This window comes from Larimichthys crocea, chromosome III, assembly GCF_000972845.2.
Source record: "Larimichthys crocea isolate SSNF chromosome III, L_crocea_2.0, whole genome shotgun sequence".
Classification (NCBI taxonomy): Eukaryota; Metazoa; Chordata; class Actinopteri; family Sciaenidae; genus Larimichthys; species Larimichthys crocea.
This window is the reverse complement of record NC_040013.1, coordinates 21,863,413-21,890,388: the sequence shown is the minus strand read 5'-3', so window position 1 is coordinate 21,890,388 and position 26,976 is coordinate 21,863,413. Positions and strand designations below refer to the sequence as shown.

Genomic DNA, 26,976 nt, shown 5'->3' with positions numbered 1-26,976 from the left:
TAGATGAGACTTTGTATTTAGCAAACTGAGCTTCCCGGCAGGTGGTCCACCAAATGTTATCTTTTTGACCTCTGTCCTCGTACATGTACATACACATGCATACACAAAGACACACACACACGCACACAAGCCAATTCAGTGAGTGAGCGGAGAGACTCATGATGTGATAAGGGCGCTTTGACAGCAGGGACAAGGATTTGCTTGACTGAATCAACCTGAAGGAAAACAAAGACACAAGACAGACAAACACACACACACACACACACACACACACGACTGAGATGCATATAAAGGTTTATGATGTTCTACAAATATGCCCGGGCTTGTCCATCCTCTCTCTCTCTCTCGCTATGTCAATTGATTTTGCTTTTGTGCAACTTGTTAGAGAAGTTATTGGAAACCATAGATGTGTGCGTTTGTGTGTTTGCGTCAGAGTAGCCGCTGTCGACTACAAGAATAGTACCATCTGCTCTTTGTGTACCAGTGTACAGTTGGTGGTCTCAGCTTCAGCAACCCCACAGATTGTCTATCTAGCTTTTGCATATGCATGTGTGTGTGTGTGTGTGTATCTGTGCGCTTCTTTACTCCTTCATAAATGGATGTGTTGTTGTGTGCACGCTGCAGCCCACCAAGTCAGAAAACCCAGATGGGATGAGGGATCATATTCTTGATTAAAAATGATGGAGGGAGTACTGAATTCTTCTGTGTGTGTGTGTGTGTGTGTGTGTGTGTGTGTGTGCGTGCTTATGCTTATGTACGAACGCTCGCTACACACACTCCCATATGTTGGTTTTGTACCTGCTCACACACTGAGTTGGGTAGAGCTTCGCTCTCATTTCCTGAACAAGTTGATAAATTCCAGATATTCTACCCACCCAACACACAAACTCGGCTCCGCATGGATGGAAAGAGAAATGTGGACCATTCACAGGAGGCGCGTACTTATTCTACGCAATTAACCTTTAATTAAGCAGGCAGAGGCAGAGGTGAGGCAGCAAAGAGCCACAGAGGAAAGAGGAACAATACACTGTCTGTTCATTTGCTGGAGTGTTGTGGTCCCGGAGTCTCAACCTGGTTGGTTGATAGATAAATCTGGTTCAGAGCATTTTAGAATTAAAGAATAATTCCTCTTTATGAGTTACACAAAGGCATCTTTGACTTGAGAGCACTGTCCATATTGGTTTGGCACTAATAGTCATCAGCAATGATGGCAGTTAAGCTGAAATCCAAGGGACGTTTCTTTTGTGGTAAATAAGTATGATTGTGCTTCGTGATAAACATTGCATACCTTTAATAGTTCTTTATAAAACAGACATGATAAAACAATGAGAGGTCATTTTTTCATGCTACTGTCCTGTCCTGATGTTGGTTGGCTGTCTGTATATCCGACACTCAACCAACTGTTTGTTTTTCTTTAAATGTGATTTGGATATGCAGTTTTCAGTGGATGAATCTTTTTTCTTTCTCTTCTGCCTACACGAATCCACATTAAATGTTTTAAGCATATTCATGCTCCTGAGATGAACATAAGCTTTCCTTTTTTTAAGCATTCCACAGAACAAATTTCATAATCTGATTGTATTTTTAATGAGACCTATGATTCTGATATAAGAGACCAAATTTTTAATATTCAAAATACTCATCAGACCCAGGAAACATCAAATTTCACAATGTTTTTCATTCGAGCTGATATTTTACTATCATGGAGTGCACTTAACATCGTATCCTCTAAGGATTCCCAACAGAAAATGAACTGTTAGTCATTTTACATCTGTTTTCCTTGTAATAAACGCACTTCAGCGAACATGAACGAATGATTTATTCAAAAAATTGTCAATGAAGTTATGGGTCAACTTAAATACCTTCACTGTTGGGTGTTGTTGGTGGCATTGGAGAAAAGAAACAAAACAAGTTTGATAAACATGTTTAGGATACAGTATTTATTAATATTATTGCAAATCACTTCAAAAATGTCTTCATGAATGAGGCCTGTGTATATATTCTGTTTATATCTACACCTCTGCATGGCAGACTGCCCTTAATATACAGCTTAATACCTACTGTGTGCAAAAACATAATTAAATTCTGTTAGATTGATTTAACTCTCCAAATTAAACGGCCTCAAAAGTGAAACAAGGTTAGGTGCAATCAAAAACTTTATGTGGCGTCACAAATTAAATCTGAATTTTGAAGCTGTTCTACTGTGAACTGATTTGATTTATGCCATGTTGTAAATGCTCTGTCCATGTGCAATCTATTTTTGGGACAGTGGGTAGCAAATCAAATTAAGTGTGCTGTAGACACCTCACATACTTTCTCTTTATTTATTTCTTTATTTTTTCAAAAATCAACTTGTCTCTGATCTGAAGGTTTAAGCGCTGAAACGTGGCTTTTTACAGCAGGTAGCATGGAGAGAAGATTTGCTCTTTTCCTGTCAGATATATCTTTGCCCTGTGCTGCCCTGCAGATCGCTGCGCACACTCCTTTGACTATTTATGGCAGCAGTTAACTCCCAGTGCTCTGGTAAAGAGCTTCAGCAGCAGGTGAAGTCAGAGATGTAGCGGAGAACCATATCCCAGACCTGATACAACATTACAACACATAAACTTACGGGGATGAAAAATAGCAGGGGCAAGTCTCACTAGGGTTAAAGATTAAAATGTGTGTGTTTGTGTGTGTGTGTTTTAGGGTCAGTAGTGTGATAGCAGATTGATTCCAGACTGGTGTTTCTGTGGATTTTGGAAAGGGAATACGCCCTGCCCTCCTTTTTGCTGTAGTGCTGCTGTTGCACGGCCTCTATCCATTCGACTGATGGATGTCGCCCAAGAGACTCACAAACACACTGCAACCTGCAATGTCAGGAGAGAAGAGAAGACAAAAAAAAAAAGAAGAGAGAAAGAAAAAGAAGACAAAGGAAGAATAGAAAGAGATCTCAACTCGGTGCAACACAATGTCGTTAAGATTGCACAGCCAACCACTTCTCTGCAGCTCTGTTCTACTTTATTCTATTCTCTGTGTGACACACGGCTTAGTGTCCATTTTCTCTTCCTCATTCCAACAGAGGGATCCATCCCTCAGGCCACAGACCGTTTCAAAACAGCCTTTATTGTAGCACGCTGTTTCTTTTGATTACAGGAAGGTCTCACTTTACCCCACCACTCCATAGCTGAGCATATCGTATTACCTACTGTTCTGTGAGTGTGTGTGTGTGTGTGTGTGTGTGTGTGTATCAGTGTGTAAATATACATGTGTACGCAGATATGTAAACTTGCATACTACATGCGCATTGTTTGTGTTTCAGACTGAGGTCTTGTCTTGCCCGAGTCGGGCTGCATAAGTAGCATATTTCCTTTCATTCCACCTTGAAATTTTTGGCAGTCTTTACCTTGCTCTGTAAAAAGGATGTATCATGTTTGATGCATCTGTTTGTCCCGTTTGAGACAAACATCCTCTGTTACTTTCCGATGAATCCGCCTCGGGTCAGTTTTGTCTCTCTCTTACTGCATGTTGGTTTGGTCGTGGGCTGCGAAGAATCACAGGTGGTTAAAAAGGTAAATCTCGAAAAAACGCTGAACAAACATCGTTTTTTAAAACATGTACTTTTTTTTCCATACAAGCATCTGTATTATAGATTATCATACATGTTAGTGTGTGAGCGCTGTGAGCATAACGGCATATAAAGTAAGAATAGGCTGAAATACCTTTCACGTCCATGTCCAAATGCATATCACAACCACATTTGGAAAGACTAACTCAAAAGCTGAGAATAGAGTTGCGCAGGGTTTAATAAATTGAATCTGACTGGCCAATAAAACCCTGCCGTCTGCTCCGGAGGGGACATTCAGGGGTCAAGGGCCCAGCCCCTGATCCAGACAGACAGCCTCGATTCCATGTTTTCCGCAAAACACAAACGGGTGAAATTCATACTTCAGCAATGTCAACTTCCCTCTGCAGCGCTGTCACTTACAGCACAGGCCTCGCAGAGTGCAGAGAGGGAGAGAGAGAGGATATATCCTGTATCATTTCCTGTTCTTCCAAGCGATGTCTTTCTGACCTTGTTCATGATATGCCTCCATGCTTCTCAGTATCCTCCTCACTGGCGCTTTTATACATGATTCCGTCTCTCTGTCTGCCTGTCTTTCCTCACCGATGCTCTCTTTATCTGTCTGCCTGCTCTCTACCTGTTTCGCTCCATGTTTATCTCTCTTCTCCTACCATACACCCACGGCCTGCAGCTGGCAGTAGAGGGGGCACATTTGCGGGGCCGAGGCGGGTATATTTGCTCCCCCCCCACCTTCTCTCCGGGCGACAAGCCAGATGCCGCCTCTCCCTCTACACCCATTTTTGACCACACGGTCAAGAGGGAGTGTTTTCTGTTGCTCTTGGACGGCGCTTTCAAAAAGCCTTTCCTTCGCTCTGTCTGTCTGAGTTGCACGTCTGACGAAAACTCAGACCCCTTTTTTCCAACCAGAAGTGCTAGTTCTGGCATCATAACCAGCCCTCTGCCCCCCACCCCCCACCCCTTCATACACACACACACACACACACACACACACACACACACACCACACTCCAACCCCTGAGTTAAACACCAAATATTTCATTTCCAAGGCAGGCGAGAGATGAGAAAAAAAAAAAGAGAGAGAGAGATACAGTATATTTATGAAAACAAACTGGCTGGGGGCTTTGACGAGTGCAGCTTAGATTGTGGATATACCAACAGGAAAGGTGAGAGGCAGGTAAATGTAAACGGTCATTACATTACCATCGACTGCTGGGCCTCTGATGTATGTTCCCTGGTTTCTTAAAAGCTCTCCTCTGACCAAAGTCTAGCTTCTTCTAATTCCACACAGAGCTCTGGGAATTTATTCAATTACCTAAAATGATCACATAAGAAAAAGGGCTTTAGAATCTGCTGAGGTGCGCAGGATAAGCTTTCAGAGCTATCTACAGAATCTCTTTAATTCACCCAAAGTGTGTGTGTTTTAAAACGTCAAAGTGCCTCCGAGCAGATTTTTCTTTTTTGCTGAGTCCATTAAATTCTCCCACATCCCTCTTTTTGTAAACAGGAAAAATTATTCGATGCGTAGAGTGAAGCGGCATGCGTAGACGCGAACACTGAAGGAATTATTCATTCATTTTAATGTCTTCGGTTACTCCTGTCACTTTTCTTCAGTTTTTTATAGAATAACAGAAGACAGCAAACACATTTTTTTTATCGTTCATTAAAACTCTCATAATTTTCCTGTCATTCAAAAACATATTTAAATACATACTTAATAAAAAATGTTACTTTACTTTATTGGAATATTTTGTTCTGACATATAGATTGTTTGTTTTGTGGCTGCAACTGCATTAACCTGCCACTTTTTTGATTAGGATTAGTTGATTCATCATTTGCTGCAGAAAATAGAGGGAAAATTAAATTTTTTAAGATAGTGATGTCTTAAAATTATTTATTTTGTCTGACCAATACCAAACCCAAACACTTTCATATCACATAGGACAAAGAAAAGCAGCCAAATGCTCATGTTTGAGCTGCTGGAACTAGTGAATGTTTGGCATTTTTGCTTGAAAACTGACGACTAATCAATGAATCGATTAATTATTTCCGTGACACGAGATGTTGCATAAAATCATTCAACTTTCTTTTATACCCCTTCACACACTTCTTTAATGTTCCAGATTCTTAAAGAACTGAACCATCTGTGAGATAACAGAGTATAAAATACACATGTTGTCTCTTCCCTCCTGACAATTACAATGAGGAGTTCTAAGGCTCGGTCTAAATTGAGGTTAAAGAGTATCCTTTCACCTTTAGAGAACTTGGCCTGAGTATGGAAACACCACCCAGACAGCTACACACACACACGCATGCACGCACACACACATGTTAAACTCCAGGCGTACACACAAACGTAGAGCACTGTGTTAATGAGAGTGTACTCTCCTTCTGTTTCGCTCTCTTTTCCGCCCCATCAGGGAATATAAAGTTTAACAGGCGTTTTGCTATCAGTGACCCTGAGGAGGAAACGCACTCACCACCGAGGAAGACTGCTAATTACCCAAAACTCTGTGGGTGTTTGTGCTGCTGTGTGTGAACGTGTGCATGACATCTATTGATGTAAAGGTCCAAACAGGTTTTGAAGAGTTAGAAGGAGGGAGGGGGGTGTATCAACTTTGTGGGTTTGTTTAAAGAAAAGGTTGTGGTGGTGGCGGTGGTTAGGTTTTAGATAGGTAGGTGGGTTGGGGTGGGGTGCAGGCTAATTTATGTCAGCACTATGGCGAGCTTCTAGATTTATTGATGGTAAGGTAATACAGAGAGATCTGCTTCTTCAAAAACGCTCTGCAGCTCTCACACACACAACTAAATGCCCTCCACCTTCCACCTCCCACCTTCTTTTATACAACATGTCTGTCTTTCACACTGAACCCGACGGTAACTGTAGAGGCTGTACTGCTGCTGTGCTGACGCATAGGACATATGGCCCCGAAAGAAACCATTAGAAGTATTGGAGGGGGGGTTGGATTGTGTCTCTCTCTCCCTCTCTTACACACATATATACACACTTGCACCGTACACACCCCCTTTAACCATCTCTATAAAATGACAGAATCTTTAAAATTTGTAGAGGGATTGCAACAGAAACTGTTCTTTGGAGAGAAAGTGAATTTACCAGCTGAGATGGGACAATAATTTGCAAATGGTTCAAATGGGAGTATCAAGACAAGGAAGGAAATGCCCTGTAAATTCTTGGGAGCAATGTCTGCTTCTTTGCATCAGAACCCCTCGACTATATTTTGACCTACCTCTGTTTAAAGTTTACAGTTATTTATGTGCAGAGTACGGTAGGATGTCTTATCTTATGGCTCAGGACTCCTAAGATACATGAGACAAAAATATTTATATTTAATCAGATATTTTTTAAATTCGTGAAGATTTAAGGGTTTCATCTGCAGGCCTGTATTTGTACGTTAGAAAGATGCGATGTCGGGAACTTTGCAGATTTTCACCCACATCTTTCCGAAAAAGTGCTGACCACACGCATATTCTCATTCACAATTAATATGTCCTTCTCTTTGCATGGACACATGTATCTGTAGTGGGCCTGAGTGTCTCTTCAGTTGAGATCAAGCAGAAAAAACTTCAAAGTCTTTCGACAGAAAGCTCAGTATTTTTATATGCAGGCCTGGGTTCTCTCCCAGCCGCTGTCGTTTCAAAAGAGCTGAAGGCTTATAAAAACCATGTTAGGGTTATTATGTACATCCTATCTGCTTCAGCCTTCACTGACCCTCAAACTGTGTGTGTGTGTGCGTGTGTGTGTGTGTGTCTGTGTGTGTGTGTGTGTGTGTGTGGTCATTAGGCACAGCTACAGTGGAATCCGTTTACTCTCAATAATTTCGCTGTTCGTTTTTTGTGAGCCTGAGAGGAGGAATGAACATCCTGAGTTTATTGGCCATTAGAGAGCTCTAGACATTGCGTGTGTGTGTGTGCAAGAATTCGTGTGTGCGTTCGTGCGTGCGGACGAGTGTGTATGTCAAGAGAGCCAGTTTGTTTGGCTAAGTGAGGCAATTTTGGTCTTTAAGTATCTCATGTCACTTCCCCTCGAAAAGGGGCAAATGATACAAGCACTCCATTCTTTAGCACACACACACACACACACACACACACACACACGTATGTATAGACACATGCACACACTTCATGCACACTATTCAGGCTCCAATTTGAGTGGTATATTTGTTCTCAAACTCTAAATTTATATTTAAATACTTTGTAATCTAAATAAGTAAGTGTGCACAATATATGAAGTTTCAATATGAGTTTATAACTTTATGTATGGACCTCTAATCATTTTCCTCGCTGTGCAGTTGACTCACTCACTATAGTTTTGCGTGCATACCCGTGTCTTTTAAAGCCCAAATTAAACAAATCAAAATGACTAATGACTGATGTAACTGAAAAGAAACCGAAACACGTACGTCAGTAGATCACTCGAGGAAAACCTACATACTTGCTCGTCAAAAGCGGCCTAATTCCGTTAAGTCAAGTAAGATGTTACCTGATTGGTTCTTCAGGGTGGTCCTCTGATTAACCTGACCAGCCAGAAACCCGCCAACTTTGATCTGTGATTGGTGAGGTCACTTGATGAGGTCAGCCAGCGTCTGCAGTGAAACTGAGAGGACCAGTGATGAAGTATTTGAAGAGCATCGTTCCAAAATGAGACGTGACACCTAATTTCACCAAAAAAAGAAAAGACATGATTACTGGCATGCATGAAAGTAGAACTCATATTGATTCAGATTGAATTCATCAACCGACTGCAGTCCATGACTTTTGAAATCCACCGACTTTGAAAAGCTTGAAAATTGGAAATAAGGTTGGGCCATATGCCTGAAATCAATATTATGACATAAATATTTTCTGATCTAGATATTTATTGTATAATGATGTGACAAATATATGCAAAATCACATATAAAGTGATCAAACTGATATTCCCATTAAATAATAAGTAATTAAGCCAACAAAAATCCATTTTTATCTCTTACTATCTATCCCTCATCTCTTACTTACTATCTATTACTATCTGTTTAGATACAATTAGCTTGAAAACTTTCATTTGAACAATAGAAATGTCTTAAACTATAATACAATATCATCATAGTCATTAGATTAGATCAGATAAGATTCAACTTTATTGTCATTGAACAAAGTACTTAGACATGTCATGATAACATTCCACCAAAAAAGTTGATTTATGAAAATAAGACCTCAAACTATCAGGCATTTAATTGATAAGAAAATTAATCAACAACTATTTTGATAATCTATTGATAATTTGACTCATTTATCAAACAAAACTGTCAGAAAATGTATCTGGTTCCGGCGTCTCCATTGTGAGGATTTGTTGTTTTTATTTCTTATGTTCAGGTTTTGGACTGTTGCTCAGATAAAACAAGCATGATTTAATCCTTTTTTCACTTCTTTCAACATTTATGAATTAAACAATTACTTAATGATTGAATAATGATGAATCAGATAATAAAAAATAATCATTTGTTACCGCCCTAATTATTTCCCAGCCTGTTAAACTAACTTTATGTCGGATATCTGCCTTGAATTCACACACCTCCCTCCCCTTTGCGTCTCTATCTGCACTCTTTTCTCTCCCCATTGTCTCTCTTTCTTTGTCCCAGCTCTAACATCTCTCTCTCCGTCTCCCCCCGTTGCTTCAGAGGAAGAAGAACTCTGAACAGCTGTGGTGCTCCCCGCCTGTCGTGAGTTATGGCGAGCTGATGTCCTCTTGGCTTTTATTGATAATATTACACTGGCTGATGTAAATATAACTTTGGCAGCTTCAGCACTGGACCCCCCTCCGTCCACTTAATCCAAAGCTGAAACTTACCTCTGTGTGTGTGTGTGTGTGTGTGTGTGTGTGTGTGTGTGCATGAATGAATTTAAGGTGTACCTGCGTGAGCAAGTGAAGAGGTCAGTGAAAGATTCATTGTGTATCTGTGTTCGTGTATGTGTGCGCAAAATTCGCTTCCTGACCGCAGGACACATCTTCCCAAGGTAGAAGTACAACATCAGGCTACATGCAGTTTGCAGGAAACAGTGAGCTGAGATCCAACATGATGAACGGCTCCGAGCCTTAAGTTGGCTAAAAGAAGATCCTGCCCTCGCGTGTCTATATATTTTTTGTCTGTCTATGCTCGGCTGTGACTTCCCGCAGTGCTGTAAATAATATGTCTTTTCACGGGTTGGTGTCTCCATGCGGTGCACAGACAGGCACTCGTTGTATTTCACTGCCTTACTTTACTCAGATGCCTCTTCTTTTCTTTTTTCTTTTTTTGCCTGTATTATAAACAACTCGGGCCATCATTATTATTATCACTGCATAGAAACAAAGAAGTAAAAATTAAAGATAGTGATGATCAGAGCTCTGTGAAGGATATAGCAACTGTTAGACTACACACACACACACACACACACACACACACACACACACTTTTGAGCCACCAGCTGCACTGTAATGATTAGGTTTTAGTTGCCCTGACCCGAAAGTGTAAATTCTACATTAATGCCTCGTCTATTAACTCGACTAAACTCTGATGCTCTCACTACTGAAGGTACACACACACACACACACACACACACACCAGTATGCATGGGCATACATGCACATACATATTCAGAAAAGCACACGGAGAGCCATGCAGCTGCTGTCCACCCACACGCTCCCAACCATGTCATTTCTTCCCCCACACACACACACACACACACACTCATGCACACACATGCCCACGTGCACACACTGCACCACATTCACTGCATTCTGCCGTTCCTCTAACGCAGACAGGCAGGAAGCAAATGTGTCATTTATTGGGGGCCTGTTTCCAATCTGCGCTGATGATGAATATCTCCGATCTCCCCCATGCTGCTCCTGAATATTCCGAGACAAAGGCCTGTTATGAAATTATACTGTCATTAGAATGACTGCTCTGATTAGATACTGGGACTAGATTAGCCATCTGCTTGGCTCGTACGCAGAGGAATGATATGATCAAAACTAATTACCATGTATTCCTACATGAGAACACACTGAAGGTTTTAGTTTCAAAATGCGATATGCCGTATTCGTTTTGCGTGGCTAAAAAATTCCTTGTGCGGTGGAATTCTTTAATATATTACTCTTCAGTATGATAGGGTGATAAAATTGGAATAGTTTTAGAGTAATAAGTGAAAGTAAACCATAAATATCTCATTAGCATTGTAAGTTACAAAAGCACAAGATAAAGATTGCGAGACTGGATTTGATTTGTGAAATGTCAACGATTCAAACATGGAAAATTCAGCTTGTTTTTTTGTTTTAAACCTCCATATCCAGGAAGACATTTTAGATTTGCAATGCCTCTTACACTGAAAGCTGTTCCACTTGTTTCCACATGTCACGCAGTGTGGAAGAATGGCGATCGTTGTGGGCAGCGTGCTCGGAGTTGCCATTGTGGAATGGACATGTGCAGCAATTTATCACTTGTCTCTCACCACATGTGTGGGTGGCCCAGCAGCGGGTATTATTGCAATTTGGGAGCAATTGACAGTAATCCCCTCTTTCTGCTTGTGTGAAAGCTCATCATCCCCCCTGCACGCCGACAGGCACGTCTTCACTAGAGATGACCTCCAGAGCTGGTACAAATAGATTTGGGTCTGTCGTGGCTCATACTGTATATCATTATCAGCTCGTCTTGAACTTTTTCGTGGTGGTCTGGAGAGGCCTCTCAGAGTAAACCACTCCACACTCTCTCAAGGAAACTAAGCAGAAACGAATCCTTGCAGATGCAGTGATGGCAATTCTACGCAGAAGCAGAGGAAATACTGGATCAGAGGCACATATATTCAGTATAGTCAAGTTTCACAGCAATCAACAGTTTGGAGTATGCAGCATGGGTGGAATAGAGCAATGGTGTAGTCCTTGTCTTGCATTCAGGCTACGTACTGTATTGGTCCATGGCGCTAAAGAGAGCTGCCCACAAACAAACTCTCAATTCAGAGGTCAGAAGCTGAGGCAGTTGGTCTCAGTTTCAGTTGATGAGGATCTGAGAAGACCTCAAGAGTTAAAGTGCTGCTCCGCTGCCTGAATTACATTTACTGGCAATGCCCTTTTCAATCCAGTCAGCACGACTTGCTGTAGCTACTGTATGAAAGTCCAGGGGAGGAAGGTCAGGGTGGTTGGGTAAGCCTTGAAAGTGCAGGACTTTGACACCACAGACCGAAGTTTAGTTTTGGCTTTTGGTTTGGACTAAAACACTTAAAATCACTGAAGGATTGCTGTTTTTAAGTCAACTCATCGTGCATCTGTAGCGACTTGAAGCATCAAGTCAGTGTTGACGGTGTTCAGGAAAGACATAGATTTTTCCCTAACCATAACCAAGCTATGAGTGGGTATTGAGGGAAAACAAATGAAAAATATTGACTTTTGTAGACGTGTTCTACATAAATATTCATTCATTACGTTAATAAAAGCTCAGCTCCTGGCAACATTATGTTTCTAAATGTATTTTCCTTTAAAAATAAATTGTACGTGATCATATTTTTTGGTTGTTTTAGAGGAAAAAACGAGAACTGGGCTGCTCGGCTGTCTCTGCTGCTGTTGTGATAAATTGATTTAAGTGTCAAAATGAAACAATTACAGTAAAAACATAAGCTTGATAATCCCATATAGTGCACATTTTAACTAGAACATGCATATAATGTAGTAATGTTAGACTGGGGGTTTCCCAAAATCGCGAAATAATCACAGGCTATAAGAGCTTTGGCAGACAGCGGCTGAAGGATTTAAAGAAGCTGGAGAAGGTAAAGAAATTAAAGTGGTTTTGATCCAAGGACAAGCAGAATAAATGGTGCTCTGATTCTCATATTTTACAGTAAATAATGTTAAATGTTAGGCTTACTAAACATTAGCTCAGACTAAGTGCAGCAACAGTCAGTTTACAAATATGCACAAGAGATGGTTTAAAATAATTTATATTATTATTGTTGTATGTCTAAATATAATAGCAAATATATAGTTAGAAAGGGAAAATGCAAAAGTTGAATCACTGTCATAAACAGCAACACTATATGGAGAAAGTTAGCCTTAGTAAAGTGTAGGCAGTTCCTCAGCCTAAGCCCCATCTTTTCTTTCAAATAGCTGTGGTTGCCATATGCTCAGATTGACTATAATTGTTAGTTTCCTGGACAAAGTGTTCAGAGGTTTGCAGGCGTTTAATATACCCAGCAGGCAGAATTAAAAAGCAATCATGAAATCCAATTCTTCCATATAAAAACAAATGAGCAATACACCGTGCCACACTTCTATTTACAAAGCAAACACTTGCCTTCATCTTCACAATATCTCATGTTATGCCCAATGGTGAGCAAAATACAGCAAAAAGTTTGATGGATGGTTTGGTTTAATGAGAGAGAAGTCATTTAGACGATGAAAGCAGACACATTATTAATGGGGATTTCTTGGAGGCTTCAGAGTGGAAATGGAGTTTATAGAGCTCGAATGAACTAATACACTGAAAACTGTGAAAAGATAAAAGTAAGAGTCGTACTGAAAAGACGAGGCAGCAGTCATCAGTCATTCTCTTTTTTTGTGGTGGTCTGTGCTGTGATGACAGCATAACTCAGTCACCAATCATTTTTTTTATTAGTACCAATGCTACCAGCGTGGCTCTTGGGACAGTTGTCTGTTGTTGAACCTACTTAATCCTCCTGAATCAAAAAACACTAAACCTAAACACTATGAGCAGATTAATATATATTCTTTATTTTTTATTTTTTTAATAAGAAACAGTGTCATTAAATTGGATTGATGGCATGAAACATATTTACGTGTTGTTGTAGCGGAAGAATTACTTTTCGACTTTTCCTCTAAATCCACCATATATTGACATCTGTGGCTGAAATTTTTAAAACTGATGATTATCTAACTTTTTTAAAATTTTATTTTTATAATGTTTTTTTTCCAATATTTTGCTTTATGACCAAATACACACAGAACTAATTGACCTCAGCTGTACTTTGTGTTAAACACTCATTAATAAATAACAGCATCTTAACCTAACAACAGAGCTGCTAGCAGAGCTGTAGACTTTTAGTCTTAGTTTCTTTATGACATCAAATGACGTCTGAAACTGCATTTAATCCATACGACACTATAAAAAAAAAACAATACTTGTAGGTGGAATCTAAGGTGTCCATTGAGTCTTCAGGTATAATATAGCTAATTTATGATAATCCAAAACAAATTTAAATGTTGTCCAAATTCAACCCTTTATATGATGTTAAATAAATTGTTTCATATCATATAAGTATATTCATGAAAATATTTTTTTAACATGTAAGCCTATGTTAATAGATATAGCAACTTGTGCAGCTTTTTACAACCCCACACCACACACAGAGGGTAATTACAAAAAGTAAAAGTCTTGTATCAGGACACAGTAAAACAAAACACCAGTCACATTACCAAAACTTCAGTGTCAATCATCTTCATGCCATGAAAACACTATGCAGTATGATGTATAATAACACGTTTCTCTCTGGTACAGTATCTCTACAACCGCTGACTCTATCATGGAACTATTTACTGCCCATATGGCCGGTGACACAGGGTCAAGCCTGTGTTTCAAGTGAAACCACCAAGTGTTGTAAAAACCCTGCATACAGGAATGGATACAAATTCAAGCATTAGCACATTGCTAATTACTGCAGGTCTCTTTTAATAAATTCTTTCCTGACATACGAGTTCCAGCACTGTAAAAAAGGAAGAATGTTGCATGAGGGGGAAAAAAAAACGTTAAGCAATGCTGCAGACTTTTGCTACAAGTAGAAAGCTTGGCTTGTATGTAAAGGAATACTGTGAGATCTATAAGATTCATACAAGATACTGAAGTCCCCTGCTTGGACTTAAAGACAATGCTTATTTTAAGAAATTGCACATTTTCTTAAATTAAAATCAGAAACCTGGCCATCCGAGCCATATTTTCTGAGCATAAATAACTTAACAAGCGGGCAGACTTTAGCTGCATTTCAACTGCACAGCTCTCTGTGGGCAATTTAACATGTTGTTGTTTTGTGTCTCTATGTTCCCTTCACTATTATAGTCAAACCAGTTTCCAAAATAAGTTCTCATCCCAGCTCTGGCCTCATTCACACTGAAATAACATTGTGGTATCATAGTCAAGTCCTCATTTTATTTGTTTTAGAGGTGGGGCAAACTCTTCCCTCATGGATCTGGCCAAAAGAGTCATTTATTTGCTATTTCAAATGTTATATCATTAGAAGCAATTGCTTATCATGATCCAATTACAGTTTATGTCCCAGCCTTCTGTCTACTTTGATGCAGAGCTGGCTGATGTTTATCTGATCCTATGTATTGGTCCCATGGTGGTTTCTTAGTTGCTTGCGGTATCAAAATACACCAAAACAGCATTACAAACTGCATCAACTACACATGAAAATCTATACAATCTGTATTAGTTTGAAGCTAGTTAGGGGATGTATTAATCAGATCAAACATAAAGTAAAGAGTACAAAGTTCTATTCTTTTGCAGATCTAACTGTTTTTGGCAAAAACAGAAGTTCACAGTAAAAGCAGACGGCCCGTAGAAAAGAAACTGCATGCCTGGAGAGGCTGCAGACTTTGCCCTATGCACCATTTGCCAAATCGTAGACAATAATACATCATTCCACACTGGAGTGTGTTTGCAGTCATTTAAAACAAGCCCACAGCGTTGACATGAATCAGTGTATGTGTGAAGCTCATATACCTGCATGTCTGCACACTGCGGGTTTGACGAGAGACAGGTCTGAGGGGATTTCACCATAAAGGTTAGGAACCGTGAAATATCTGAGAAGTGCTGGAACCCTTCTCCTCTTCAAATTATAGCCCAATGCATGCTATACGGTCTTAGTGGTTGAGGGGAAACGCCTTGGCAGTGCATAAAGGGCTCAGTGTGCGGCTGAAATGACCGTGCGACTCCTGAAAATAAACAGGAATCAAATGGAGTGATTGATCGAATAAATTAACCTCAGCAGCAAGCGGCACGCTCTCTCTCTCTCTCTCTCTCTCTCTCTTACACACAGACACACATGCACACACATGCACACAACACACACACACACACACACACACACACAGCTACTCATCAACTCCAATGACCAGCCTTTTATAAAAACAGACACTTGTTGCTGTTTGCTCCAGTGCTCAGGCCAGCTGCAATTTGGGTGTAAGTTTGTTCCACAGCAGTGTGGTGGTGGTGGTGGTGGAGGTGGTTGTTATGGGTGGGCAGTGGGATGTTGGTTAAGGGTTTTTTTTTTTTTTACTGGTGGGTAATATATGTAACTGCATGGGTGCCCTGACCATGCTTAATTGCACAGCTTTTAATTTGTTCTCTTTGCTCCAAAACATGTTCAGATTGTAATTATGTGGCATGGAAAAGCACCAAAGTAAGCTTGAAAAGCTGTCAGCTTCAGATTGATGTGTCAGTTTATATTTCTAACCAAAGCAGCCTTTTGATTATCTTATCAGAGATTTCATCACGTCTTTTTTTAATGGAGTGATGATATGACAGGTTTTGTAAATAATACTTAATCAAAGTATTAATGTATCACAGTGTCACATCAGACTTTAACTACGTTGGTTTCAGGGTTTATTATTTGGCCGGTGAGAGTGTTTTTCCACACTGAACACGAGTAAAGATATTCAACACTGGATGCTTTGCTTGCTATTTAAAAAAAATATATACATAATGGAAAATCAGAAAAGGCTGTATTTTTGTTTTATTTGTTCTTCTGCCAAATCAACAGCCCATATTAGAGGTTTTGAATGATTTAGTATAAGGGTGTCACAATATACAGATATTGATAATAATCCTGATATTTAAAAATGAAATAATCCAGCCCATTTTAAATCATTTCCATTTCTTTCACAGTCACACTCCAACATTGTGAATGCATCTCACCACTGCCAGTGTTACAGATGAGTGTAATTAATTTGCCAAAATAAGAGATGAAACACACACTAACACTAATTTCCTATACATATCACAATAATATAATTATTGTGAGTTCTTTAGGCCACTATAATCCTACAGTGTAAAGCCCTTATTCAGTACTCAATCCATAATGTATTGTATGTTAGGCTGCTCAATAAGCTGAAGAAATAAGATGAATTATTATATTTTCTCTCCTGTTTTATTCGTTCGTGTTGCTGTTTTACACTGTGACCATCATCAGCTGAAGGTGATGCTTGACTCACCTTTTAACAGCCTGTGAAATTGCTGCATTTTTGCGCACGCCTATATATTTTAGAGTGGGCTTGAAATGTAAACCGTCCAATCTGATGGACCTGGCGACCGGTCAGAGCCTTCTGGCCACACACACCCACCCTCTATTCCCCGCCTCTCCTATCCCCGCCCCTCCCTGCTGCCTGCCCGTGCGGTTTGTTGAAATCTCCTCCTTGCTCCATAGGATAGCTCTGGCCTCTGGGGTAACAAGATAGATGTAAACAACCAATTATTGGATAGGCCTCCATTCATATCCCTTTAACCGGTATAGACACAGAGGTTCTGGCTTTAATAATTTCTCTCTCCCTGCTCAACATTTGGATGTCTGTCCGAAAGAATGTTACTCATCAACCCCTTGTTGCGCTTGTCTCAGGTCAGTGAGTGTCTTACAGAATAAAAGCCACGTCCCCCTCTTATATGCCCCCCCACCCCAAAAACACATAGGCTTTTGCAACACACACCAAAACACACATCTTGCAATAATCAGCTCAATTAGTGCAGGTCGTGGAGAAGAGCGGCCGAGGTGAGCGGTGGGAGGTTGTGAAAATAGGGGGGTTGGCTATTAGGGGAAACGCGATCTCCATTCATCAGCGGCCGTAATAATTACCATTTCAGAGCCAGAGCCCTCTGATCAAACTGATCCGTGGAAACAAGTGGTTTACAAACACTGTCAAGGGCCAAATAGGACCCCGATTTGCCCTGTCACTGCCGGTGCGCACACCCAGCGGCACCGCGTACAAAGAAGATGCTTTGTGTTTGTGCTCATTTTAATTGCACTTATTATAATAATTCCAGATTAATTAGTACTTCTATATGATGATCTTACAGTGGCAACAAAGACTGAATGAGCAGGTGTCTGATCTCAAACGTCTTCATGTTAAAGAATCCAATTTAACAACATTTCTTCACTGCGCTGATTTAGTTGACAGCGATTATAAATAAAAACTGAACAGTTGTCATGAGCCAATATTTGGATAACTACCTGTTATCCAAACATCCATGCTCATGCCGTGTATCATCTCATCAGAATAACATCTAATGAGACACCCCCTATCTAATTTATGACCCTCATCTGGAGCTCCTCTGGGACACTATTTTGGTTACATCTGCGCCCATCATCCACCCAAAATAATCCAAATGACTGAGGACATGAGTCGGTGAGGGATGAACTAGGCTCACAGGCCTTTCGTGTAAACCACTGATGCTGACCGCATCAGCTTAAAAGTGGAAAAAAAAATGAAATGAAATCAATAAAATATAGCCACACTTATATGGATTTGTTTCTCAGTGGCAGTCTGGATTATTTTCAGCATTTCATAGACCTGAATGGCTTTAAATAAGAAACAAAAAAATATATATTTAAACTGATAAATTGTGTGTGTGTGTGTGTGTGTGTGTGTGTGTGTGTGTGTGTGTGTGTGTGTGAAGCACATTCATCAAGTGATGTAACGTCATATTGACTGTTTTATATCGTGATTCATGACGCTGTAATTATTTTAAATAGACATTATTATTCTAATTATTATTATGATCTCCTCTTTTCTTTTTAATGTGGGAATAAAACTCGTTCTCAGTCGAGTTCTGGGATTTTCTCGTGTGAGCTGTGCATGTATATAAGGCTGAAATCTCTTCCTTGTTTTTCTCACTATCCATTTCAGGCAAGCCCCGGTTCCCCTGACGATTACCATCAGTCAGCTTAATGCCGTAATACTCTCTGAACTGCGCTTCAGGCGAAACCCAAGTCAATTTATTAAACACAGGGAGAACACAACACGGAAACAGGGATCAGGCTCCTCTTACAGGACTTCTCTGGTGATAAACTAACTTCATAATTACACTCGGCTAATAATTGCTTTTAAACAGCCACGACTCTGATGTAACAGCTCATCGCAGTAGGCCCATGAAGCGAAAAAACAAAAATGAATAAATTGATCTGAAGCAGAGGAAAACATGTGATCTGATTTTATACCCCTGAGATTTAAAGACTGGGACTTTAAATGTGCTGCTCATAATTAATTTTTTTATATATATTTGGAAAGACGCACACAGCTGTACCAAATTTAATACTGAATATAATAAAAACAATAATAATAATAATAATACATTTTATAAAGTTAATTTTCTGATGTGGTCTACCACAAGAGACAGAAGTGTGTGTGTGTGTGTGTGTGTGTGTGTGTGTGTGTGTGTGTGTGTGTGTGTGTGTGTGTGTGTGTGGTTTCGAGGCAGCAGCAGCAGCAGCGTCGTGTGATGTGATACCGTGTGTGGGTGTAACTGACAATCGTATCTCTAATGAAGAGGTCCCATGGTGAGGCGATAGCAATCAAACCGACTGGTCAATCTTTTGCTTCAGCAGTCAATAGCACACGGTGGCCGTCCGCGTGACACACGTCACCACATATACCTGACATCAACACATTTTTTTTTTATTATTATTATTATTTTGTGCTCATCATGCTGCCACTTACTTCTAAAAGCAGAACTCCTAATTTCTCCTCAGTGAATCTTTAAACCATCCTCTCCCTGTCTCCTCTGTCCTCCCTTTCTCTTCCCCACATGATGTTATAATTTGAATTATCATATTGAAATGATTACTCAGGGCACTTCTTCGCAACTTATCTTCTAATCCTGCCTGTGATTTTGATGATCTCTGACTTCCATGTTCTTCCGCTGTTGCACTAAACCGTGTCAGCCAAGATGACTTGAATACAAACGGAAAGTTTTGTCTCACCCCTCTCTCTGTGTGTCTGCTGCCTGATGCCGGGTGCTTTGCTGCTCCGCTCTTCGCCCCGACAGACTCTCCTCCTCTGCTCACCGTCCAAGAAACTCTCCAGCGCACACACACACACACACACACGAACACACACAAGTGAACACACCGCTGCACACCTCAATGTTGTTTGTCACTCTTGTGCGCTCCTGCAGTCACTGCCTCAGCCCTCATTTAGATACCGTTACATTCATCATCTTTCTCAGACACGTGCGTTACGGCAATATTATGACAAATCCCAGAGCATCTGCTTGATATGGAAATATATTCCTGAAGGGATCATAAATGTCACATTTATACCAGATTGGATTAGAATAAATTTGAATTACGCACTTTACGCTCCTTTGGGAATATTATGGCACAATATTTATATGTGCAGAGTTATCAAATATTTTTTTGATTTAAACTTCCTGTACTTTATTGAAGTCTTATTTCTTTTTATTTTGTTTTATCATATGTAACATAACTCTCATAAAGTCGCGCCTTCATGGCTCCATTTAGTGACTGTCTGTTTCCATTAATGTAGCTGGCGTTAGATGAGGCTGGTAGCTATTTCCAATCAACTGTAAATCCACTACTTAAATTCCTATTTTGACTGTTAACACTTTCACAACGTCGAGAGAACGTGGATCAAATGTATATAAATCGATTAGAGGTGAGGAAACACAAATCGATTTATTTGTGTTCATATTTCTGATATTTCACCTCATGACAGCCGCAATAAGCAGTTGCGGATTTTTTTTCATTAAACGCTACATTACGCGTCAATTAGTTGACAGTCATTCCACGCGTGTGAAATGATGAAGTGTCTTAACTTTAAAAGTTCCGGGCGTTGTGGAAATCCTGATTGATTTGTGAGCGTCGCTTGAGGCATGAAGACATACTTCAGCAGGCTACGTGCGCTCTGGCGCCATCCTTCCCCCAGCTGCGGGACCAGCGCCGCTCTCCTTCTCCAACACTCCTCCAGCTTCACGCTCTTTGGCTGGCCGAGGTGTCTGTCAAAGTGAGGGGAAAGGAAAAAAAAAAGTGTTTTAGAGGAAAAATCTGAGCAATATTTCTGTTGGTAGGCGGGCTCGTCGTGAAGGGAACAATCGGGTTGACTTTGCCAGGGAGCCACCTCAAAGCATATCAGGTTACTTTGAGTGACAGCGTAACCATGGCAAATAATTTGACTAAGGCTATTGTCTTATCCTCACCATCCCCGGGTCAGATAACCGACCAATCAGAGTTCATATAATCGCTTGTCTTGCCAGCTTAGAATAATATTATTAAAACGAGCCAGCGAGCCCGGTCTCCGGGAGTAGGTTATGTTGAAACGGCATAGAAAAGGTGGTGGAGGACGGTGGAAGGAGTAGCAACTTTCTCTCTTTCTCACCAACTTTATGAGGATTTGTCGCCTGGGGTTTTGCATGGCTGAATGGACTTGAGTTTATTCCACAATACGCAGTTGGATATTACCTCACCTTTGGCTGTTTTAAGTTTTAAGTTGCTCCTTTTGGGGACCTTTTGTCGCTCATGGACTTAATGCGTTTTGATTTAATGTGAGACTGAGTGGAGAGACGTGGAAGTAAGGCACAATATAATCTGTATTGATTTACGTTGTCGCCATGTCCATGCTTCCGACGTTTGGTTTTACGCAGGAACAAGTGGCGTGTGTCTGCGAAGTCCTCCAACAAGGGGGGAACATCGAGCGTCTGGGGCGCTTCCTCTGGTCCCTCCCGGCGTGCGAACACCTCCACAAAAACGAGAGCGTCCTAAAAGCGAAAGCCGTGGTTGCCTTTCACCGGGGGAACTTCCGAGAGCTCTACAAGATCCTAGAGAGTCACCAGTTTTCTCCGCACAACCACCCGAAGCTGCAGCAGCTGTGGCTGAAAGCGCACTACATCGAGGCGGAGAAGCTGAGAGGCCGCCCGCTCGGCGCAGTAGGGAAGTACCGCGTCCGGAGAAAGTTCCCCCTGCCCCGCTCCATCTGGGACGGAGAAGAGACAAGCTACTGCTTCAAGGAGAAGAGCAGGAGCGTTCTCCGAGAGTGGTACACCCACAATCCTTATCCATCCCCGCGGGAGAAAAGAGAGCTGGCCGAGGCCACGGGACTCACCACCACGCAGGTCAGCAACTGGTTCAAAAACCGACGGCAACGAGACCGAGCAGCGGAGGCAAAAGAAAGGTAGGCGACAGTTTAAACACATCTCTGAATCTTGTAGTATTTATTTTTTTTTTTTAATAAATGTGTCATCCAGCAAAAATAGCCAGAAAACATTTAAAAACAGGCGCAAACTTCGCCGAGTCTAAGCAGCATGACTTGGTGACCTACATCTGGCAATTTATTGCAGTGACCAAATATTAATATATTTTATTTTTCATCAAAGTGCTCCAGTTCTTTCTACGTGTGTATCGATGGGAAATTCTATTAGAAATAGGCACTTTATACTTTTAAGTTTAGTGAACTCACGCACTGTTTTCTGTGTGTTTGTTATAACTGTGAAGGCCGTGCGTAAAAAAAAAAAAAAAGAGTTGAAAGACAGAAAATGAAAGGCTTGTTGTCAGGTAAATTACAAGGTTATAAAAGTTGCATTTAGCCTACTTTTATGTTTTAATCACACTTATTATAACATAAAATTTGACTTTCACATTAGATCAGAGAAAAAAAAAACATCTAGCCCACATTTTAAAAGCTCCTGGAGTGTATAAATAAAAAAACAACATCTCGGAACACGTTTAAAAAGTTGTTTTGAGTGTGTAATTGATGTGGCGAGCTGTGAAGCCTTCACGTCAGCCCGGTTGACATTTCATTAAGAGGAGTTTGTACTTTTCAAAGTTTGGAAATTACACATGCAGACGTGCAGAGAGGTCAGGGAGACGTGTTTTAGTCAGGTGTTCGCTGGGTTGGTGTCTTCTTTCACCCTCTGGCCACTAATTCGGGCTGAAAGCTAAACGTAAATCATGTCTTCCCACTGAGAAAAGGCTTACTCACAACGCCGCACAACATATGAACTATTCCATGCGCAACAAGCACATGTTTAGCAATAATTAGACCTGTCATTTATTCAGACGTGGCACCCACTGGCCCACTTTGATAGACTCTGTTACCCACAGGTCACGCTGGTTAAATTAGGTTGACATCAGCACAGAATGCGAGCTCAATAGTCACACTGATTTATTGTCTCCAGTCAGTGTTTACCACTGCAGCCATTTAAACTCTGCACTGCTGCAGCGAACTCAGTCTCTAATTATGTCAATTACTTATTGATTGTATCCTGCACGCGTGCGCATGAATGCATGATTGATGCCTTAATAAATCGTTAGACTAAGCCGGTATCATTTATACATATTAATTATGATTATGATAGCTATTGTAAATAAATGTACCCTGTATTTATTCCAGCATGGACAACACTATTTTTCTTCTGTGTGTGTGTGTGTGTGTGTGTGTGTGTGTGTGTGTTTTGTTGTTGACAACTTTAAAAATACGCACGCATCACTCGTGCTTATCTCTTTTAGTTTATATTCTGAGTGATGACGACTGCAGCTAGTTTTATTTTGAAATCATAAATCCATATTTTTTTCCGATGTACTAAAAAATGTTGCAAGATTTCATCTTTGAGCTGCTTCCACCTCATTAATATGTGATTTTTGTTGTTGTTCGCAGGGAAAACAACGAGAACAACAATGGCCACAACCCATTGACTTCTTCAATGAATGGAAATAAATCTCTATTGGGGAGCTCGGACGACGATAAAACACCCTCGGGGACACCGGATCACACGTCTCCGAGCCCGGCTCTGCTTCTCGGCTCAAACACCGGTTTACAGTCCCTGCACGGCCTCGCGCCCCCGCCGGGACCCAGCGCCATCCCGGTACCCAGCGGTGCAGACTCGGTGCACCATCACCACTCATTGCACCATGACACCATACTGAACCCTATGTCTTCAAATCTAGTGGACCTTGGCTCTTAAAAAAAACGGCACAGAAGGGGGACAGAGATTTTTTTTTTTTTTTTTTTTTTTTGGAAAAGTAATGTACATGGTGGCGTGAGACAAGCTTCAAGCACTTGCGGCAAGGTGCAAAGCAGACAGACTGGAACACTGCGAAAACAGCCACCGTAACAAATCATTTAGTCTCATATTCAACCTTTTAAGTTGTTTTTTTTAACAAGTGGGGAAAAAAACTGCCAGTGGGCACAATACATCCACTTATCCCCAAAATTAAACTCCCGCTTGTTTCTTGGGATTTTTTTTTTTAAAGAAACAAGTATCAAGGCAGAGCACTTAAATTTCTCCAGATATAGCCTATTTAAACAGCTATACCCTATTGGCATATTGTCTCTTTAATTCGCTTAAGGGAAAAAAATATAATTCCAAAGATTACATGACTTGTTAAGACGGATCATTTTTGCAGTGGTGGTGCAGACAGACAAAAGCTGAGGAGGGTGTAGGTCGTTTTAGAAAAAAAAAAAAAAAAAAAAAAAGAAAAGAAAAGGAAAAAAAAGTATTTTATCGGAATGTAATAACGTAAACATGTTATATTGTTGAAAACAATAACAATAAAATGTCTTAATTCTTGTTACTATTACCGTTGTTATTTTAGGGGTTTAGATATATCAGCAGACTCTGTAGGCACCGAGTTAAAGGTACCCCATCGCCTTTTTGTTTACATAGGGTTTTCCAAGAGAGCCATAAGAAGTTTTTTTTTTGTTTTTGGATTTTTATTTTTTTTTTATTTTGAAAGGGTTAGGGGGATGATGGGGTATGGTATTCTCAAGTGTCTCATAAGAGCCGTGATAAGATGAAATATCTTAATCTCTTGATATTATTATTATTATTATTAATATTATTATTATTATTATTATTATTTGCATTTTCATTTGGAAAGAGACTGCATGTAAACTTTGCGATAAATGATGAAACATAAAACGATTCACCTATAGTTTCATATACCCTTTACAATAAAAGAAAAAAAAGAAATACATGGATTAAAATCGAGGATTTCTTTGATTCTGAATGATTCTTGACACTTTTATGTATTTTTTTTTAAAAAGCTGGGTGACATTTATAAAAAAAAAAATCCTTAGAGCAGCTGCAGACTAATATCACAGATTTACGGTCACACTTGGTTTGTTTACTGGATGATGTGTGTGTGTGTGCAGATTTATATATAAAACCATAACTTTGTATCCACACGGTCAGCAGGCTGTGGTAAAAGCTGGTTCAGATGCACGCTGCACTGTTTTCCTCTGGCCTGTTTTAAACGTGCATTGAACCACCAGCTCCTTAATAACGTCGAGGAAATGTATAATCAGATAGCATTACCTTAAATCAAGAGCTCTTAGCCTTTGACACATTATGTCTCCTCTGAGAAAGGGGATATTGTCCCTTTATGTGTGAGCAGTTTGCCGGGCATGCACGGGTCGATATCCCGGGATTATCTACCATCTAATCATAAATGCTGCAGGGGAAGTCGTTAAGCAGGAAAACTATCTGTTTCTCTTCATTCCCCACATTTCCAGGCTTGTGCCCTTGGCTTCTGCGCTTAAAATGGAAATGCAAGAACTTGGTCTAGAGGAAGAAAAAAAAATCTGGAAATGCTGAATGTGAAAAGAGGAAGTAGGTTATGATGTGTCCGTCTTGATTTCAGGAAATATAATTTAGTATTTGTGAATTAGTCCATTAAAGGAGAGTTGTTGTTTTTTTTTCGGTTTAAGTGATGTTCACCGACTTGAGGTCAAAGTTCAGCCGAGTCATGATTGCACGTTGTTAAAAATGACAAAATGAGAGAGAAAGAAGAAGAAGAAGAAGAAAAAAAAATATCGACACTTAATCCAGCGCTTTGTAAAAACAACACTAGTCAAGAGACTGTGGCATGTGGCCATTACAGGCAGAGCTGGGCGAAATTTATACGTGCTTTTCCAAAACCGGGGGAACCTTGATGTTCAAGTGATGACACCTTATCTTTCCGCGCTCGGCTGAGGAGAACAAAAGTGCCGTAGTGTTTGGCGGAGAGAGAGAAAGAGAAAGAGAGAGAGAGAGAGAAAAACACAACACAGAACTGGAAACGGGCGCTGAAAGAAGACACTTTGTTTGAACAGCTTCAGCCGTGCAACACCTTCAACCCCCCCCCAAACCCCTCCAACCCCAACCAAATCAAACCCCAGTCTGCTGCCCGAGCTGTTTGCGTAAAATAACGCTTCATCTTATCATTTCATTCTTTCATTAGCGGCTGCAATCTTTCCATTTTAGTTCTGTGTGCGTCTTATTATCACAATCTTCCATATCTGTATCCTTTATGTTGCACTTTTCTCACAGCAGATTGTTTTTGGGGAAGATATGCATAATCATAAAGCATAGGTAATGTCAGATCACTTGTATGGTGGATGTTAAGGCTCACATGCGAATGGGTGGAGAATTATTGTCTTTATAGAAACAACAGCAAAGGGATATTATTATTATGGCCCTGGTAATAAATTGTCTTCTAAGGGAGTGTAATAGGAGTGTAAATATGAAAAGTGTACACAGAGAGTGTGTGTGAACTGTCTGTAAATGTGTGGGATCAGTCGCACCTTGTTGGGTACAGCGTCTGGCACATGGAGGTCAATTACACACGCAGCTCAAAGCCCACACTTTATAATTAACGAGGACTTGCAGTGCATGTGGGTCTGCTCAAAACAAGCCTATAATAGCGGATTGTAAGGAGACATAACACGGGGAATAGTTGGTCTCTCACCAAACCAACTCGGTAACCCCCACAAAGAGTTGTGAGTTTCGTCTCCTCGTACTTTCACTCTCTCTTGTTTCCCATAATGCCTGAAACGTGAACTTGAACTTGGTAGTGTGAGTGCGCCATGTGTGCCCGGGAGGGGAGAGTAAGCTATTAAACGTTGTTTGGGCAGAAGATGTTAGGAAAAATCTGCAAGCATTGGAGAAAAAGGCCTAACAAGGCAGCATTGGTTATAAAGGCTGATTTGATTCTGCCAAGGCTGCGTATGGAAATAATGGCACCAGAAGAATCAGGACAAACAGTCGGACAGGTGTGAACTTGTGCTGTCTCTTTTTTCAGCACGCCGTGAGGATGTTGCGGAGATTAAACGTCAAGTGTTCAACAACTTTAGGCAAACAATCTTGTAGAAAGTTAATGCCACTTGGCCTCGGGAGGAAAATCCTGAAACAATCAGGAGAGAATGTCGAGTCCTGCCTTGTAAAGATCACATTCACACACTTTTATGGGATATTAAGGAAACTGAGATCTGTTTTCTGTTGACTGATAGACCCGGGTTGAACAAATGAGTGTTGTTATTGTCATCATAATTACATCACCGCCCAATCATTAACACAAAATCCTATTTACGCACACGCTTTGAATGTTGTTTGA

General features: G+C 40.5%; 1 protein-coding gene and 1 long non-coding RNA gene across 2 annotated transcripts; one reads left to right on the top strand and one right to left on the bottom strand.

Annotated features, from left to right (window-relative positions):
• Positions 1-1,984: 1,984 nt before the first annotated feature.
• LOC109136772 (uncharacterized) lies at positions 1,985-21,162 on the bottom strand. The gene is made up of 5 exons (XR_002041480.2): positions 21,075-21,162; positions 19,573-20,606; positions 8,064-8,235; positions 3,386-3,523; positions 1,985-2,849 (listed from the first exon to the last, which is right to left on the bottom strand). It is a non-coding gene; the product is annotated as an uncharacterized LOC109136772 (long non-coding RNA).
• Positions 20,688-24,593, top strand: six2a (SIX homeobox 2a). Its single transcript, XM_010740871.3, has 2 exons — positions 20,688-21,778; positions 23,261-24,593. The coding sequence occupies exons 1-2, from the start codon at positions 21,219-21,221 to the stop codon at positions 23,565-23,567; spliced, it is 867 nt and encodes a 288-aa protein (XP_010739173.1). The 5' UTR covers positions 20,688-21,218; the 3' UTR covers positions 23,568-24,593.
• The last annotated feature ends 2,383 nt before the right edge of the window (positions 24,594-26,976 follow it).

Excerpts from the sequence above, each read along its gene's own strand:
- six2a (XM_010740871.3), top strand. The coding sequence starts at position 21,219 with ATGTCCATGCTTCCGACGTTTGGTTTTACGCAGGAACAAGTGGCGTGT. Across the intron at positions 21,779-23,260 it reads GCAGCGGAGGCAAAAGAAAG|GGAAAACAACGAGAACAACA; the intron begins GTAGGCGACAGT and ends TGTTGTTCGCAG.